The sequence below is a fragment of the Ictalurus furcatus genome, chromosome 2 (assembly GCF_023375685.1).
Source record: "Ictalurus furcatus strain D&B chromosome 2, Billie_1.0, whole genome shotgun sequence".
NCBI classification, from domain to species: Eukaryota; Metazoa; Chordata; class Actinopteri; order Siluriformes; family Ictaluridae; genus Ictalurus; species Ictalurus furcatus.
The window spans coordinates 5,527,928-5,548,626 of NC_071256.1; the positions used below are offsets into that span (position 1 = coordinate 5,527,928).

General features: G+C 36.7%; 1 protein-coding gene across 1 annotated transcript; it reads right to left on the reverse strand.

Annotated features, from left to right (window-relative positions):
* Positions 1-1,314: 1,314 nt before the first annotated feature.
* LOC128616680 (junctional adhesion molecule-like) lies at positions 1,315-19,017 on the reverse strand. Its single transcript, XM_053639373.1, has 7 exons — positions 19,000-19,017; positions 17,094-17,149; positions 16,847-17,025; positions 10,318-10,620; positions 6,366-6,686; positions 2,182-2,249; positions 1,315-1,924 (listed from the first exon to the last, which is right to left on the reverse strand). Exons 1-7 carry the CDS (start codon positions 19,015-19,017, stop codon positions 1,889-1,891), a joined length of 981 nt encoding a protein of 326 aa, XP_053495348.1. The 3' UTR covers positions 1,315-1,888.
* Positions 19,018-20,699: the final 1,682 nt, after the last annotated feature.

Sequence of the window (20,699 nt, forward strand, 5' to 3'; positions counted from 1 at the left end):
AGAACAGGAACATCTCAGTTAAACCAGAACAGGAACATCTCAGTTAAACTAGAACAGGAACATCTCAGTTAAACTAGAACAGGAACATCAGTTAGCTAGAACAGGAACATCTCATAACTCGGACTGGATACAAACACTCAACTTCGACAGAGCATGGCAATATCACAACCTGGCACCATTATACATTCTGTCGTCTTCTCTGCTAGTCCTTGCTCGGCTCGGCGTTGCTTTACTACAACTCTTTAACTTACTTTATTTTTATTTTAATGCCACGCCATGTGCGCAGCAATGCCAGGGGTTTAAGTAGACAGTCCCTTGATTGCCGACAGCTGGCGACACTTTGGCGTCCATGCGCACTTCACTCATGTGCACGTGCGTGTTCTCAAGCTGCTCGTGCATATTGTCGCCACAGCGCCGTCTGCTGGCGGTCCGTAACAGAAATAAATAAATAAATAAATATCAATAAGCCTACTTGTTCACGGGGTTTGTTCGTTTTTTTTTATTAATGCAGAAAATATAACGAATAAATAAATAAATATTGATACTTGGTCACCGGCTTTTCTGTCTCACTGCAATCACACATTCTCTCTCTCTCTCTCTCTCTCTCTCTCTCTCTCTCTCTCTCTCCAGTAACTGCATGTCAGTGGCTCAATCCTCCTCTTCGCCTCGTGGCCGCATTACCACCTCTGGTGCACATTATTTTTACAATAATTCAACGGCTCTTAGTCAATTATTACTTATTTGTGGAAAATCGATATTTTCTGTCATTTTGTTTGTCGTTAAATGTGTGTGCTGTGGTGGACAGTAGGCTAACTTTTAAGTTACTTCAGTGAACTTGGTGAAGTGATATGGAACTGTAACGCGGCCAAGACCTGACTGGAACTACTTTAGCTGTACATTTACTGAAAAATAATTGCATGCCTCAGAACATCTGTCAGCCAATCAGAATCGAGAATTCTACAGCGCTGTGGTATAAGTATGTATTTTCACTACACATACAGACTCACATATGCAAGTACAACATCAATCAAGCACTGAAAAAAAGGGATCCACTTTTCAAATGATTTCTTCATTCCTGCATGAACAAAATATATATTACACCAAGACAATTTCACTCTTTCAGTTTACATTCTTTTGCAAATAATTGTGTTGATGTAATTATTTTATTCGTGTGAATATGCTGTACACATTTGAATCATGTAAATGAAGCACATCACTTTTCAGTAAATGCATTATTAATAAAAGCATGTAACTAATTGTGAAAAAAAGCAAACAAATTGTAAGGAGTGTTAGGGGAAAGAATAGAAATACACGTTCAGTTCAGGCAGATTCAACAATCCTCCTTTTTTTTATTTTTATTCAAAGTTTTAAAAAGTCACAAACAAGAACTTCTATAGCAGTCTATTTATGCAAAAGTCTCCTAGAGCATTTATTTTTTAATCTCATATACGTAAGAATGGTACACATAAGATATAAAATAACTTTCAAAATATAATTTGCAAGATTATCCATCAGCAGTTTTTAATGATTAATAGACAAAGTGAATGCAGAACAATACCCTTAGCTAATATAAATGAAGGTGAAGAGAACACAATTATCTGGAACCCACCACACACACACACACACACACACACACACACACACACACACACACACATATCTGAATCTGATTTTATAAATAGCAAAATTTCACATACATACAAAAATTCCAACAGAGTGAGTCTTGCGCTAGTCCATGGTGTGTATTTAATATATGTTTTCAGCATTATTCTATAATATCTGAGAATGTGTCTATATTTATTTTGGATTAGATTGTTATAATGCTGCTATATTCAGTTTTCTCTCCAGCGTTGATCTGAACTCATGCTGCTCTGGCTGTGTTCATGTGTTATTTAGTACAGAAAGTGACAAGGTCAGGTTCAGTCTGTGGAAAGACAGAACATGAAAATTACACATATAACACACAGACAGTGACAATACTGTGGCTGTTGCTGTTGACTCTAAGAAGCAAGTAAAATCCTGTAAAGACGACAAAAATCTCCAAATCTGACTTCTTTCTTTACACCATGTGTTGTTCTGATAGAAGCAGCAGAAGATATTTTCCTATAACTCACTGTTCAATGAGAGCATGTGTGTTACATGTGTGTAATCTGTAATAACTGTTATTTTACGTGTACTAACCTGATCCTCCGGCTTTCTCTTACAGTCCGGACGTCCTTCAGTAATCACGTCCTCTCCACATCTTCCTCCTAAAGAGAAAAGACCTCAGAAATCACACCTCTAGTGGTTTGTAAGTGGTTTCTCTAGTAAGGTGAGGAGACATGCTGTGCTGTTTGAACTCACACGCAATAATACTGAGTAAAACAAAACAAACAAAGAGCCATGTTTAAAGCTTTTTTTTTTTGCAGTACTGATGAGTGAAAGTAAACATTTACTTATTTGGATCAGAAAACTTGTGAACAAACAGAGAGACAGACTGACTGATTGACTGCCTTTGCCTTGATCTGATCCCCAAGGGAAAATTTCAACAAAATGTATCAAAATGCAAAACATTTAGTTTTCTTTCAGCATGAATTGAATGATGTGTGAGAGAGATAGTTTGTATATACTGTAACCTTATTTTTGACAGGTCTAGGTCAAAGGTCAAAAAGATACATATTATTACTCTCAGGTCAACGTCAAGATCATTATCAATCAAGCATATTTTATTTTGACAGGTCTAGGTCTTCACCAACGTCACTGGACAGATGTAGTTAAAGATATCTATTGTTCCATATTCTTAGCTATAGATTAATCATTGATTTTGACAAACCTAGGTCAAAAAAGGTCATCACCAACGTCATAGGACAGACATAGTTAAAGACTACCATTTTATCAGTAGTAAACTTTAAATCCGGTTCCGGTGCATTCACACACACACACACACACACACACACACACACACACACACACACACACACACACACACACATACAGAAGATAGGGCTAGGTGAAAAAAGGTCATCACCAACGTCATTGGACAGATGTAGTTAAAGATATATATTGTTCCATATTCTTAGCTATAGATTAATCATTGATTTTGACAAGCCTAGATCAAAAAAGGTCATCACCAACGTCACTGGACAGACAAAGTTAAAGACTACCAGTTTATCAGTAGTAAACTTTAAATCCGGTTTCGGTGCATACACACACAGAAGATACCCCTGACTAATCAGAACAAAATACACCTGTTTAAATATTTAGGCCATAACTAATTGAATATTCTTTCACATAGAATGTATTCATACATAGTATGATCATGTGCATTCCATACACACACACACACACACACACACACACACACACACATACATACATACATGCACACATAAGGCTGATGAAAAATAAGTAAATGATTAATAATGAATTTCTGTACACATCCAACCAAAAATATGACACACACACACACACACACACACACACATACATACATAAGGTTGATGAAAAATAAGTAAATGATTAATAATGAATTTCTAAACACATCCAACCAAAAATATGACACACACACATCCAACCAAAAATATGACACAGACACACACACACACACACACACACACATACATAAGGCTGATGAAAAATAAGTAAATGATTAATAATGAATTTCCGTACACATCCAACCAAAAATAAGCCACACACAGACACACACAAACACACACACACACACTTTAATTTCACATTATTTAAAAGGAATTTAAGTGTTATGCACTTAATTACAATAATTATGAACACAAGTTATTAAATTGACAATCATTTTAAAATTCCGTTGCTTCATTTAGATTTTCTCCAGTAGAATACAGCCTTTTAAACCAGGAAAAATGACTAATTGTAAGTAGTATAACATTAGTAAGTAAAAAAAAAACGGTGTAGTTTACAATACAAATCTCATACCTAACATCTCTGCAGGTTCTATAGACATAAAAGCACTGAATAAAATTAGCAATATAGACAAAAAAAGAAACACTCTGCATCTACTACTCATAGAACTATCTCATAGAACTATCCACAGTCCAAAGGCTGCTAATTCTGCTCAAAGCGCAAACTGACTACAGTAGAGGTAGAAGTCTATATGTGTGAATGACAAAAGATTAAAAAAATAAAAATGTATCAATACATGAAATTAGATTACACAATGTAGTTGACATTTACATGAATAAGCAGAAATGTAATCATGCTTTTCTTTCTTATAGCACAAATGAAAAGCCCTCTCTAGATGAGCAGATTTGTCAAATGAAACTTTTTCATTCTTTTCCACTGCTACGGTAAACTAAAGAGTAGATTTTCAAATTACACTGCTAAATATGACTAGCATTAGCTATGTGTAGTAATGCAAAATGGTCCATCAACTGTATTAGCAGGTGTAGCGTATACACGAGTCCACTGTTGGTCATATCACAATTGAGAATATGTCCCAAATTCTGTAGAATTTATTTGTAAGTGAAATGATACTCACACTGAAACATCCTTAGTATAGTATTAGTCCAGTCTAGAGGTCCTCTAATGCAGTCTTAACTGTCTGAATTTGTCCAGACATGATAAATGGTAGGGGAGGGGACTTGACATTGGTGACTTGAAGTTATCAAGCCAATTTCGTTACGTTACTACTTTCTTCTAGAACTCAATTAATAGATCTTGCATGGTAGCACTACTTGTATTGTTCTCTGCTTGATAGATTGCTTTGCTTGTTTTCTTTCATTTGTAAGTCGGTTTATATAAACCGACTTAGTTGGTAAACTACACCGTTTTTTTAAACTTACTAATGTTATACGACTTACAGTTAGTCATTTTTCCTGGTTTAAAAGGCTGTATTCTACTGGAGAAAATCTAAATGGAGCAACGGAATTTTAAAATGATTGTCAACTTAACAACTTGTGTTCATAATTATTGTAAGTAAGTACATAACACTTAAATTCCTTTTAAATAATGTGAAATTAAAGTGTGTGTTTGTGTGTGTGTGTGTGTGTGTGTGTGTGTGTGTGTGGAATGCACATGACCATACTACTGTATGTATGAGAACGTGTGTGTTTGTGTGTGGCTTATTTTTGGTTGGATGTGTATGGAAATTCATTATTACTCATTTACTTATTTTTCATCAACCTTATGTATGTGTGTGTGTGTGTGTGTGTGTGTATGTGTGTGTGTGTGTGTGTGTCTGTGTGTGTCATATTTTTGGTTGGATGTGTACAGAAATTCATTATTAATCATTTACTTATTTTTCATCAGCCTTATGTATGTATGTATGTATGTGTGTGTGTGTGTGTGTGTGTGTGTGTGTGTGTGTGGAATGCACATGATCATACTACAGTATGTATGAATACATTCTATGTGAAAGAATATTCAATTAGTTATGGCCTAAATATTTAAACAGGTGTATTTTGTTCTGATTAGTCAGGGGTATCTTCTGTGTGTGTATGCACCGAAACCGGATTTAAAGTTTACTACTGATAAACTGGTAGTCTTTAACTTTGTCTGTCCAGTGACGTTGGTGATGACCTTTTTTGATCTAGGCTTGTCAAAATCAATGATTAATCTATAGCTAAGAATATGGAACAATATATATCTTTAACTACATCTGTCCAATGACATTGGTGATGACCTTTTTTGACCTAGCCCTATCTTCTGTATGTGTGTGTGTGTGTGTGTGTGTGTGTGTGTGTGTGTGTGTGTGTGTTTGTGTGAATGCACCGGAACCGGATTTAAAGTTTACTACTGATAAAATGGTAGTCTTTAACTATGTCTGTCCTATGACGTTGGTGATGACCTTTTTTGACCTAGGTTTGTCAAAATCAATGATTAATCTATAGCTAAGAATATGGAACAATAGATATCTTTAACTACATCTGTCCAGTGACGTTGGTGAAGACCTAGACCTGTCAAAATAAAATATGCTTGATTGATAATGATCTTGACCTTGACCTGAGAGTAATAATATGTATCTTTTTGACCTTTGACCTAGACCTGTCAAAAATAAGGTTACAATATATACAAAGTATCTCTCTCTGATGTGGTTAAGTTCATGTAAACCCATGTTCATGTAAATGTGTGAGTTGATCACAAATTCTTAATTTAATCTCCAAATCTGAGTTCATATTCTGAATCGTGAAGCCAAAATAGCGAGTTAAATACCCAAGGATTTAATCTAGACGTGAAATTCCACCAGGTAACCAGGTGTGTGTGTGTGTGTGTGTGTGTGTGTGTGTGTTGTTTTACTCTGAGGCGGTTCTGTTGACAAAACGTATTAAAACTAATGACTGTTTTTATCACTGTTAGTAATATGGCACATGACACTGAAGTAAAGCATGCTCACAGTCATTAATGAAAACATGTACCTTTAACAGATAATCTGACATCTCTGCTATCGTCCTGTACAGAACATCTGTAGTCTCCCTGGTCCTCTTCAGTCAGGTCTGATATGAGTAGCGAGAGGTTTCCTGGAGCATTGTTACTGACCAGTTTGACTCTGTTTCTGTGATGTCCAGTCTGTTTAGGGTAAATTTCCTGAAAGTGTCTGATTCCAGTTGCTGGTATTGAAAACTCCCATTTTACAGAAATTGGTTTGTCCTGTAGGTCAGTGCAGACGCAGGGCAGAACTACAGACTCTCCTGTGAACATAGTCACACGCTCTACTCCTGTCTTCACCAGCTCACAGCCTGTAAACATAACATTTACAGTTAATAATAGAAGTACTGCAATTATTAATATTCCCTGCTTGTAAATCACAACATTTTCTGCTGCAAACCAGAAGAGATTTTTAAAGGATGAGCCAATCACCTGTTTAAGTTCTCTATATGAATCCAATATCAGGACTCTGATACCCAACACTGAACCTATACTGGCTTATTTTTATTTTAATTACTGATAAGTCTTTAATAATATTAAATATCTGTTTTAATTATTTTATTTCATCTAATGATGCTCTTTCAATTGGAAATACTAATCTCAATTATCAATTAAAATAATAATCTCAACCTTGCATAAAAACAAAAAATAGTTATTATCATTCTAGAATGTACCTTATCTTATAAATAAAGTTAAGACATTACTTAAGGGACATCTTCATAGGGCTACATGACACCTACATAAACCCTTCATAACAACTGACATGAACCTAAATAAATATTTATAAAGACATGCATTTAAAAGACTTCCTAAAGCGTCAGCTGATGTACAGACTGTGTTTATCAATGTTAATGTTAAGTTGATATAATGTGTAGTCTAGTGAAGCATTTCTGTAGACCAGTGCTTCCCAAACTGGGGCCGTGGCTAAATCAATCAAATTAAATCAAAATAATTCAAATATTTCTGATAATATCAGTTTGAAATATCAAAATTAATATTATTTTCATTATAGCGAGGTGAGATACGTTGCTTGTTTCTAATTGTATTAAGTTACTTATTACGATTTTAGTCACTCAGACAATTACCCGCCTATTCCAAAATGCATGGATGGCTGCTCGATAAAAGAGGAGTGGAGTACGACAGTGCGTCTTCAACCTCATCAAGTCGACCTGATTGCATTACGATTAAAGAAGGACTCGTAAGTACAGCGAGGAGTACTTGTCCTTCAGATGTACAAGTGTTGGACCTGCTGACCCACGCCTGTCTGTGTGCTATGCTCAGAGACCCTTGTTAATGAGGCACTGAAACCATGCAAGTTACACCGTCACCTCCAAACAAAACATGGATCATTTGCCAACAAGCCTCGAGAATTGAAAATAAACTGAAACAATAGCAACAACATAAAATAGTAATTGAGTCAGCCTGTGTGACCGGTGCAGAAATTAAAAGACAGTGACAGCATTGTATGAGGTTTCATACCTCTGATAGCTTCACCTTAAAATCTTCACACCATAGATCAGTGATGGGGAAAGCTACTAGTGATCAAACTCTAGAAACGGCCCTGGTCAACAACATCATCTTTTTTATTTAATTTAACAGCTCAAAGTAAAACGTCCAGGTTGTCCTCTAGTAATTACAGTAATTGCAACATGGCGTTTATCATTTCCCCGCCCCATACATCACGTAAAAAAACTGTGGTTGGTCGCTTTCCATGTCCATCAGATGGTCTCTACCTGTCCATGTGAACTACACTGAGGCTCTTAATTCCTGTGAAGCAAGCAGGTACTGCAGATATGCAGTGAAGGGCATCGTTATAACTAACAAAATGCGTAGTGATTGGTTGCACTATATTGTTACTCGTTTGAAATAGTTACTGGAAAAGCTACACTATTTGTAAAGTACTGGAGCTACTGTCACACTACTGAAAAATGTAGTTAAGTTAGTAGTGTCACTACTTTTAGTTAGCTACTCCCCAACACTGCCATAGGTGAAGACTTGATTTTAGCAGCTGCTAAGCAGATGGTCAGCATTATGCTGGGGAAGAATGCAGTTAAGAAACAAAATTTAACAACATGATTAAGCACTGAATCAATGATATGGCTGAGAATGTGTTCCAGCAGCTAATTAGAGTTCAGGCTAGTCGTTTTTACAGAATTCGAATCGAGTCCACAGAAAATTACACATTCATTAGGTATGAGTGTGATGGAGAAATTGAGGAAGACTTTCTTTTTTGCAGACCTCTACATTCAAATGTAACTGCTGAAGCTGTGTTTGACTTTTTGAACAATTTCATGGTTTCCAATGACATCAGCAGGACAAAGTGTGTTGGACTCAGCACTGATGGTTCTCGCTCTGTGATGGAGCAACACAGTGGACGGGTGAAGCAGGTCAGAGACTCGGCCCCAGTGCTCACTCACATACATTGCTGCATTCACAGAGAGGCATCTGGGATTGTGATTGACTTTGTATATTGGTCTACTTGGAATACATTTTCAGCCACTTGAATGGACTCAGTTTGGCCCTACAGGGGAAAGAAGTCACAATGTCTCATGTACAAAACATAATAGTGGGAACCACAAAGAAAACTGATCTGTAGGGGAAAAGAATGGCCCGAGCCAACTACGAGAAAACGTGTCCGAGTTTCTGACTAAAGAGGAAAGGCCACTTCCTGTCAGTGTAGCAGTTGCTATGGCAGCGCATCTGCAGGCTTTGAAGTCACAGATACAGGACTACTTCCCTGGCATGAGAGAACAGCAGAGCTGGATACAGAATTCTGAATACTCAGATGTGGTTGCATGTATCTTCCAAATACCCCGAGCTCTCGAACAATGCAATCATGTTTCTGATGCCGTTTACCAAAACATATCTCTGTGTAATGGGATTTTCGATACTTGTGGCCTTAAAGACAAAGTGCAGGAACACGTCGAGTGTTGATTCTGATCTCCACCTTAAACTGACGTCTATTCAGCCAGACATCAAATCCTTAACAGCTGCAAAGCAGCATCACCATCTCATTATGTACTGTCAGTAAACCTGCTGCATCAGACTATTGGACTGTTCTTTACTACGTTCTTAACTGACTAAGTTTACATCATCCTTCAATTTAAATGTAATGCCATTTAAACATTGTTTTTTAACACAGTTCTGAATTTTAATGAAACAGATTTGTGAACTGTATGCCCCTGTAGCTTCTCTTACAGATATTGATGTTGTATATAATTGTATGCAGTGTTTTGGATTTAGATACAATATATTTGTAAACAGAATGAAGATAATCATCTTACCTTCACCAGAAAATGATTTGTACATTTTTATAGTAGTTCACATAATGCTAATGAAACCCTTCCAAGTGTTAATGAATGATGTCATTTTGTGCAAAGAGAAAATCTACTTTATTATTTATATTTTTCTATATTTTATCAATCTATATTTATTATACACACAGGAAGCTCTGCTGTGGACATTAAATGGTGTTATGATGCTTTCCAGGTTGACTTACTTAGAGTGAGTTTGGTTTTAATGGTTCATGTCATATTAACATAAATTCTGAAAAACTGACAAAACAAAGTGACAGTGAAGCTTTTATTAATGTTTATATAGGCTTATGTCAGTTGTCACAAAGGAATTATACAGGTGTCAATTAACTCTATAAACACTACAGTGTTATCAAAATAAATCATATTTTAGTGAGAAATAGTCAAATCCAAGAAATGTCAAATCCAATCTGATAGCATTCCAAAGTTCAGGTCAGTCTGATACCCATAATCGGTATTTATTGCTATTTATAACTTGATTTTGACAAAATGACTTCTAGAGTAAAATCCTAAACCCTGGTAAATGGAGTAAACTTTTTTGTTACATATTTAACTATAATTCATTTGAACACTGATCAAGTCTGTTTTCACTGAATATCAACTTTTATTGTGTATTTAAATACTTTACCTTTAACATTAAGCCTGATGTCTCTGTATTCCTTCTCAGTGCTGCACCTGTAGACTCCATGATCCTCTTCTCTCAAGTCAGATATGAGCAGAGACAGATTAGCAGGAGAACTGTGATTAAACAGCTGATGTCTGTCACGGTAGTGTTCACCATTTAACACTTCTGTCGCAGATCCTGTTCTGTAGGTCCAATAGGTGAATTTCTGAGGTTTGGTGTTCAGGTCAGAGCAGGAGCAGGGTAACAGCACTGAACCACCTTTGTGTCCTGTGATTTCTGTCTGATTATCAGCAGAGAGAGAACAGCCTACAGAAACAAACATACAAAAACTCACAATCTACTGAATACAATATGAAGTACAACATTTCAAAATTTAGTTTTAAGAAAAATACTCCAGTACATTTAATTCCGAAATCTCTAATTGTGACTGTTTACTACTGACTACTTTGAATGAATGATTATTAATAAATATGGAAATTACATTATTCATTTCTATATTATTAGTTCATATGTAAATACAGTTTGGAATAATTTGAGAATTGGTACATGCAGCAAGCAGATCATTATTTTTGTTTGTTTATATTTAGTTTAGTTAGGATTGTACCATATTTTAGTGTTGGTTTATTAGGAAATGTTCACCTCTGTCAATATAAAGCTCACAGCTGATGGTGAGAGAAAAAAACAAGTCATGAGGTTAAAGGAATTGTCCAGTTTTTCATGAAGAGTTTTATTTAAACACACAGGCACAGTAGTGGATCATCATCAGCTGGACTCAAACCCCTAATCTCTTGTTTCTCAGTCCAGTCCCTAACTACTGTGTGTGTTACCATGTTACAAGTACATCTTAAAATAAAGACCACTTGGAGAGAGTAATACTACACAATGTGCAGATTCCTTTAAACTGATCAGTTTCTATTTTTTACGATTATATTGTTACACATTTTTTAAATACTATTTTTTAAATACTATGTTCACTTCTTTAATACTTTTTTTAAAATGTGAACACAGTATTGACAAATGCATTTAACTAATTATTTAAAAATAACAGTAAATAAAGTGTAATGTAGGAAGTGAAGATGATCACTGACAGAGAGAGCAGAAAAAAAGGGACGTAAAATAATCTCACTGTAGATGTGTTGGTCCTATTAATATTATAAAACTAAGTAAAGTTGTTGTTAATTAAAACTCTAAATGATAAATATTTAACAGTGTTTGGTTTGGTTGTTCAGGAACAGGGCTGAACTACGGCCTACTGTAAACCCAGTCTGGACAGAAACCACATGAACTAAACACAAAGCAGCTGAACTAAGAACTGGCTAATATTCTCTCTCCTTTCTGTAAGAGAAAATAGAAAATAACTTCACTCACCTGCAGCGACGTGAAACACAACAGACAAAAGATACAAGCACTTCATCATTACTGATTCTTCTGCACAGACACCAGTCCCTCAAAGTGAAAACCACACACACTGTCACACTGCCTGAGTGTCTCTCTGTTATATAGTGTGGTTATCAGGAAACCACAACAACCGCTCTCATTTTTTATTTTATTCTTTCATCACTCTTTCCATGACTCAATTTACTTGTTATATGCAGTATTAATATTTATTCATATATTAACCCAATTTCCATAAAAGTTGGGATTTTTTCTAAAATGCAATAAAAAAAATCTGTGATTTGTCAAGTCTCTTGAAACTTTAATTAACTGACAAAAGTACAAAGAAAAGATAATCAGTGTTTTCACTGACCAATTTAATTGTATTTTGTAAATATAAAAAATTTAGAATTTGATGTCTTCAACACACTCAAAAAAAAAAGTTGGGACAAAGGCAAAATAAGACTGAAAAGTTTATAGAATATTCAAATAAAACCATTTTGGAGGATCAAGTTTGGGTCAAAAAAGGAGCATCCACCAAAAGCTCAGTCTTTGCTAGCAAGGTTGGGTCGTGGCTCACCATTATGTTCCAAGCTTCGTGCATAAATTGTCAGTCAGTTCAAAAAGAACATTGCTCAACACAAGATTGCAAAGTATTTAGATCTTTCACCATCTACATTCTGGTTGTGAAATATTGTGAAATGATTCAGAGAATATGGGGAAATCTCATTGCCTAAAGGTGAAGGCCGAAACCACCGTTGAATGTGTATGATCTTCGAGCCCTCAGGTGATTTTGCCTGAAAGATCATCATGCTACTGTGATAAATTTAAACACTTGGGTTCGGGAGTACTTCGGAAAACCGTTGTCACTTAACGCAGTCCGCTGCTGCATCCAGAAATGCAACCTGAAACTCTTTTACACAAGGAGGAAGCCATACATCAACTCTATGCAGAAACGCCGCCGAGTTCTCTGGGCCTGAGCTCATCTCAGATGGACTGAAAGGCAGTGGAAAGGTGTGCTGTGGTCAGATGAATCCATGTTTCAGCTTGTTTTCGGGAAAAATGGACGTCGAGTTCTCTGTGACAAAGATGAAAAAGACCAACCAGACTGTTATAAGTGAAAGGTGCAATGTATGGGGTGCATCAGTGCCCATGGCATGGGTGACTTGCATATGTGTGAAGGTACCACTGATGCGGAGGCATATATTGGGGTTTTAGAGAGACACATGCTGCCATCAAGGCAATGTCTTTTCCCAGGAAGTCCATGGTTACTTTATCAGGACAATGCCAGGGCTCATTCTGCATGTGCTACAACAGCATGGCTTCGTAGACATGGAGTGCGTGTGCTTGACCGGCCTGCCAGCAGTCCAGATCGGACTCAGAATCGGTTAAAATTCCACTTGCAAAACTGCAAAAGTTAATATCCTCAGTTCCCAAACGATTAAAAAGTGTAATTAAAAGGAAGGGTGATGTAACACCCTTAAAAGTGGTAAACATGCCTTTGTCCCAACTTTTTTTGAGTGTGTTGAAGGCATCAAATGCTAAATTTGTTTATAGTTACAAAATACAATTAAGTTGGTCAGTGAAAACATTGAATATCTTTTCTTTGTACTTTTGTAAGTTAATTAAAGTTTCAAGAGACTTGACAAATCACAGATTTTTGTTTTTATTGCAGTTTAGAAAAAAATCCCAACTGTTATGGAAATGGGGTTAGTATTTGCTCATGTGGTCATCTTACTTCATAGTATCATCATTGCTATCTGTCTTAGGTGCCATTTTCTTAATGCTTGGATGTAGACTTTTCTTTCGATGAAATTTGACCTAAATAAACATATGAATGCTGTTAGGAATTGTTAATTGATATCCCGGAACAAGCCCCCAGAAAACTGTTAGGATTTGTGAAGAGAGGGTTGCGATTTTAGGAAAAGAGAAAGAGAAAATCCACAAAAAGGCTGCGCCCTCGCCCTGCTACACACTTCCCACACCAAGTGCTTGGGAGAGTTTGCCAAATGACACACAGATACAGGAAATTCAAATGGCAAGATCTCTCATTTATTCAAAGAAAGGCAGCGTATATATATCATGCTCGACACTCAACAGAGACAATGGGGTAACTATTGATTGGCTAGGTGGAAGGGCATATTTGCATAAAACAGGAAGAATGTAAGACAGGAACAACACCATATATGGTTTTCAGGAAGTCATAGGAATACGAGCAAATGTTATTCAGGGAGACAAAGGAATTTGTAAATGGTGAGGGGCTTTATCTGTCTGTACCTGGTTGAGAAGAGTTAATCCCAGAGAGCCACTTGTAGTTAAAAAGCTGTGGTTAGACACCATGTTAAAGCTACATCTAAAAATAAAGACCACTTGGAGAGAGTAATACTACAGAATTTCTTTAAGTTGATCAGTTTAAATAAGCCGTAATGCAGGAAGTGAAGATGGTCACTGACAGAGGGAGAGCAGAAAAAGGTGTGAAATTCACACGCATCTATTTACAGCTAAGACCAGAATGAAGAAGTGACAGTTACAAGTTACAGGAAAATAACTTTTCTATTACACTTTATATGACTCAAAGTCAAATTAATTTATATAGCACATTTAAAACAACAATTCAGAGTGTTGAACTAAGTGCTGCACATCATGCGTAATAAGGAATACATTAAAATAGAGCATAGCATATCATTAACGTAAATATATAAACAAATAATTACTATAAGAAAACAAACCAGATATAACTAAGACTAGAGAATTAGCAGCTAGACAGACACAGAAGAGATTTTAGCTGAGACTACACTGTGGTCAGATATAGAGGACATTATTACAGCACTGTGTATTTCTGAATATGAAGCAGAAGATATGAGAATATAATCAAGTCTAGAGTAACTTTGATGTGTGTAGGAATAGAAGGTGTACTGCCTCATAGTGGGATGAAGAGTGCGATATACATCAATTAATCTAAAATCGGACATAAATCTACAGTCATGGATGTAAACCTACTGAGCAGTCATTGATAAAGACTGTGTTGAATGATTATGCAAACAGGAACGACCAAAGGATGCATCAACTACTGTGTTCATATCAGCACCGATGATAAGGAAACAATCCCGGATTCACAGTAAAGTTGAAGTTAAAGCAGGAATTTTTTTTTTTGATCAAACAGACAGAGTGTAAATAGAAATAAAAGTGAAATTCTGACCCACTATATATGCTTTTATGGACAACGTGGACAATGTGACCCAGAGAAAGGTGGCAGACACTATCGAACCACCTTCGTCCCACCCATTGTTAACATCCATCCATCCTCTATAACGCTTATCCTTCATGGTTGCGGGGAACCTGGAGCCTCTCCCAGGGAAAATGGGTAGAGGCTTCAGGACGGGGCAGGGTGCACAATCACATACACATTCACACACATATTAACACCATTCATACACTACACCCATTCATACACTACGGACACTTTGGAAATGCTAATCAGCCTACCATGCATGTCTTTGGACTGGGAGAGGAAACCGGAGAATGCAGAGAAAACCCCCTGCAGCACGTGGAGAACATGCAAACTCCGCACACACAGGGCCTCCAACCCTGGACGTGTGAGGCGAATGTGCTAACCAATGTGCTATCAAATAGGCCATCAATATAAGGCTAATGTTAACATTTTCCTTCACACTAACAACTGACCCGATGTCTCCGTAAAAACATCCATAATAGTATTACAATCCCAATTCCAAAAACATTGGAATGCTGTGTAAAATGTAAATAAAAACAGAATGCAATGATTTGCAAATCTCATAAACCCATATGTTATTCACAATAGAACATAGAAAACATTTTAAATGTTTGACCTCTTTTCCTCAGAGGCCGCAAGTTTGCGACCTCAGTTGCTCAGGCTGGTAAATCTGTCACACAATTCTCTTACAGCATTTGAACAGCTGGACAACCCCTTCTGAATGTTATCTTATCTGTCTTGCAGGGTTTTAAACTGTGCTTCAGTAAACAACTGTAACTTCTCCATAGCTGAAGCAATCATGGCGGTGAGAGACTGCCCCATCTTGTCCGCTTCATGTGTTTGTTCGAGTAGTGTCTGCCTGCCGGCGATCTTTCCCTGACGTAAAGTCATAATCTAATAGCCAAATACTAAATAGTTAAAGAACAACCAAAAATAGTAAAGCTTGTTCACAGCCATTAATGAAAAAATTACCTTCAACAGATACATTTTCTCTTCTTTAAAAATAAAGGTAAAACATTATTAAGATATTATTAAAACGTATTCCAATAAGTGTTCGCTGATATAAAGACTGCATTTCTCAATGTAAATGTCAAGTTGAGAGAAGACCTTGTGTAGTGATATAGATTTCTGTTGAGGTAAGGTTGTGTAATGACTTACTTTAGATCATTAGAACAACTCAGTTTGTAGCTCAGTCTCCTTCTGGTCTGTCTGTGTCACATAACGGTAATGAGGTGGCTAATAGTTTTATGCATGAAGGTAAAATTGTGAAGAAATGGACAAAGGTGACATTTCTGTAACGTGTCTCAAACGTGGTAATTGGTCTAAACGGTGACATGAAAACTTGCTTTATGTTACATAGTGAAGGATTTGATGGTGACCATCACTGCACTGTAAAACAGAGTTATGTATTATTTCTCTGATTTTAAATTAGAATGAGATTGATTTTAATGTCATGTCACATTATCATATAAATTCTATTTATCTATTTCTATAAACTTTTTGATAAGAACAACACTGAGACATTTTGAAGCTTTTATAAATGTTTATGAAAGCTTTTATAAATGTATTTGAAGCTTTTACAAATGTTTATGAAAGCCAGTTGTAATGAAAGGATTATACTGGTGTAATGTAGCTCTATAAACACTACAGTGTTACCAAAATAAATCATAGATTAGACTGAGAAATATGTCAAATCCAATCTGATACCAGTCCAAAGTTTCAGGCCAGTCTGATATCCATAATCAGTATTTACTATTATTTATAACTTGATTTATATTTTGTTATAAAATGACTCATAGTGTAAAACCCTCAGTTATGGTAAATGGAGAAGGCATTTTGTTACATATGTAACTATAATTCATTTGAACACTGATCAAGTCTGTTTTCATTGAATATCAACTTTTATTGTGTATTTAAATACTTTACCTTTAACATGAAGCTTGATGTCTCTGTGTTCCTTCTCAGTGCTGCACCTGTAGTCTACCACATCCTCTTCTCTCAGGTCAGATATGAGCAGAGACAGATTAGCAGGAGAACTGTGATTAAACAGCTGAAGTCTGCCACGGTAGTGTTCATCATTTAATATTTCTGTCGCAGGTCCTGTTCTGTAGGTCCATCAGGTGAATTTCTGAGCTTTGGTGTGCAGGTCAGAGCAGGAGCAGGGGAACAGCACTGAACCACCTTTGTATCCTGTGATATCTGTCTGTTTATCACCAGAGAGCGCACAGCCTACAGAAACACACATACAAAAACTCACAATCTACTGAATACAATACGAAGTACAACATTTCAAAATGAAATTTTATGAAAATACTTATGCTTCAGTACATTAAATCCCTAATCTCTTGTTTCTCAGCCCAGTTCCTAACTACTGTGTGTGTTACACTATCTTGTGATCATGTGTGTATTTTTTCTTTTAAATCCCAGAGAGCTACTTGTAGTTAGACAGTTGTGATTAGACACCATGTTACAACTACATCTGAAAATGAAGACCACTTGGAGAGAGTAATACTACAAAATGTACAGATTTCTTTAAACTGACCAGTTTCCATTTTTTTGCAATTACTTACACACATTTCTCAATACTATGTTCACTTAAAAAAAAAAGTCCTCACATCCATAATGTTCTGTCATGGGTGTAGATTTGGTTTGAACATTGGGGGGTTGAAATATGAATGGGTATGCTGGGTATGCCGATATTTTTAATTAACTGAATAATAATAATAATAATAATAATAATAATAATAAAAAATAGAACAGCATTGTTATATCTGCAGGGTCATTACATAATTATCCTCTGCTTATCTATCTTTCTATCTATCTACCCATTCACCTATCTGTCTAATCTATCTATCTATCATACACCTACCTGTCTAATCTATCTATTTATCATTTACAAGCATTAATGATTGTTTCATTAAAAAAAACTACACAGGATATAATAACAGTCCAAATGAATGCACACTGTAAATGATTGAAACTTACACACCATTTAGTGTGAACAACCTTGTTGTTGATAATAATGGGAATTACTAAAATAAAACTTAGCTAACATAACTCAAGGCAGTTTCCAATAACTTGGGTATTTTCCATTTATGCACATTCCATTTGAAAAGCAATAAAATACACAGAGTACCAAAATGATGCCCTGTCTGTGTTTTGCGCCCCGTTTCCGATCTCTCCCTGGTTGAGAACCACTGGCCTATTGTAATGACACTGGACTTGATAGATTCCGTGAGTCATGCCGAGAACAACGATACCATTGATGCCATGGTCAATCGAACTTGCTGTCTGCCGTTTTGAATTTCGTTGAAAACATTCTTTTTTGAACTCCTTCTCCTTCGTTGGCCCGATTTTCATCAAATTTGATTCAGATCATCTTCAGACCATGCCAGCAAAAAGTTATGGTTCATATACTTAACTGTTATATACTTAATTGTCTCTGCAAGGCTTTGGCATATTGACACCAAACTTTGTGTGTCAGTGAAACCGCACAGTGACCTCATCACATCACATTAATTTGGTCACAGCGTCACCTATTGATCAAATATGATAAGCAATTAAATCATATAACAATTGATTGTATTTATGAACGTTCAACCATTTTGCTAAAATCATATACAAATGTCTAAAACTGCTCTTTTTTGCAGTTGGTCTTGATGCTCCCTGCCATGCTTGTTTAGCTCCTTATTTAGCCTCTTCAGTGCTTGGCCCCTTAATTTTTGCTTGCAGCTATATTTATTATTATTATTATTATGGATTATTTGAAGTTGTTTGGGGAACAGTGACACATTGTCACTCTCTCACATTCCTAATAGATTTACCACTTAAGGTACGTTCACACATAGAGCGACTTGCAGCGACAATGCGACTAGAGACCTTTCATTTTCAATGAGATCTGGCGACTTCCAGCGACATGCGCGATAGCGACCATTGGTGACCAGATGTGGGCATGTCCAGCGACACGACAAAGTTGAGAAAAGTTTAACTTTATGCAAATCTGAAGCGACTTGGTGCAGCGACTACCAATGGGAGTGAAGAAGAGTGAGCACACGTCATCCAAGGCCACCCCTGCTCACTAGCAGAAGCAGCACCATTGTGGCAGTAGCCAATTAGCTTAGCTTAGCTTAGGATCTTAGTGGGTTTAAAGCAAAAAATTAATTACTTAATTAATTAATGATAATGAAACATTCACTTTTTGTTGCAATTGAGCAAAATCCCAGTGTAGCTCCTATCTTTGGTGAAGTGTCCGGCTTGTCGCTTCTTCAGCGCCCGGGAACGAGCAGCACCAAGCCAGACACTTCACCCAGAAAACACGGAGGCCACAGCCAAATAGCTGCAGTCTGGCTCCCGGTCACCATCGAACAGATAGTGAATGACAACCTGATGGTGACACTCACTTACTGAGATAGGAGCTACACCCGGAGTCTGTCCAGAAAGTGACCCGGAGTGTGTTTCATTATTATTATTTTGCTTTAAATGCACTAAGGCCATAAGCTAAGCTAATTGGCGCTTGTGCTTTTGCTGCAGATAGACGGCTGAGCACACACCGCTTCTCCTTCATCTCGTAGGATACGATGCATATATACACTGGTGAATTTTACATCCTCTCTCTCCAAAATGTTTTATTAAGAAAGGTTTTTTGTTGTCAAAATGTTTGTTGGCAAAAGTGGAATGTTAGTTGCACCACCCATGTTATTATGGCAACCAGTAGAAGGGACGCCTACCTGTGACTTCATAGTACAGTGACTGGCGACTTGTAGCGCAAAAATCGCTGCATGTGTGAACGCAGCATTATGCAGCGCAGCGATTTTCAATCGTGCGGCACATATTAGAAGATTTTTACAGAGGAAGCTGACAGTCGCATCATTGACATCATGTTTCGAGTTTCGTGCTCGGCCACGGTTAGCGATCACACTAGATGTGAATCATGCCCGAGTCCAACTCTTCAAGCAGGCCTGGGCATGGTATGGAACGATCACAACGAACTGGACTTTGGGGGTCAAACGTGCTCAGGCACAATACCGGATCGTGTAGTGTAAGAACACCATTAACTGTGTAATGGGGTCTCCCAAAACTTGTATATTTATGTTCAATTAACTTGGTGCTCATGTCGACTGTACTTATATTGCTAAGTTCACTTAAATTTGTGTTCATATAGTGTACTTGATAGTTTACTGAAGAGGAATCAAACTTGGGTCACGGTAGTCAGAGCGCCACATGCTAGCTACTAGTCCACCAGGGAACCTGTGAATTAAACTAATTAAGTTCACTTAACTTGGTGTTAATTTCAAATGTACTTAAATACAGGGTGTCACAAAAGTCTCCATATGTAGGGGAAATGATTGGCATTTCTTTGTAAACACCCACGGAATCGTCTCTCCTACTCATGATGAATTTCCCTGCACCAGTACCAGCAACAGACAAGACATGAGAACCGCCTTTTATAATTATCTACCAATCAGTGCATTAGTTCACTTGTTGCCAGGCGGAAATCATTGCATGGCCAATCACATCAAAGAAAGACCAGTGTGAGCTATTTTAATAAATCATGATTTTGAGTTCAGAACACTTGAAATCTTAAGGTTATTTATTTTGTAGGTAAATAAGTTAAATTAACTTAGATTTTTGATTTATGGGTCCAAAACACAACAATTTAAGCAATGTTTTGTCGTGATTACTTGATTGCTTAAATAAAGACAACATTATGGTTTACAGTGCATTACCAGATACATCACTGAATTTATTTTTACATAAACATATGTTCCATTACAATTGT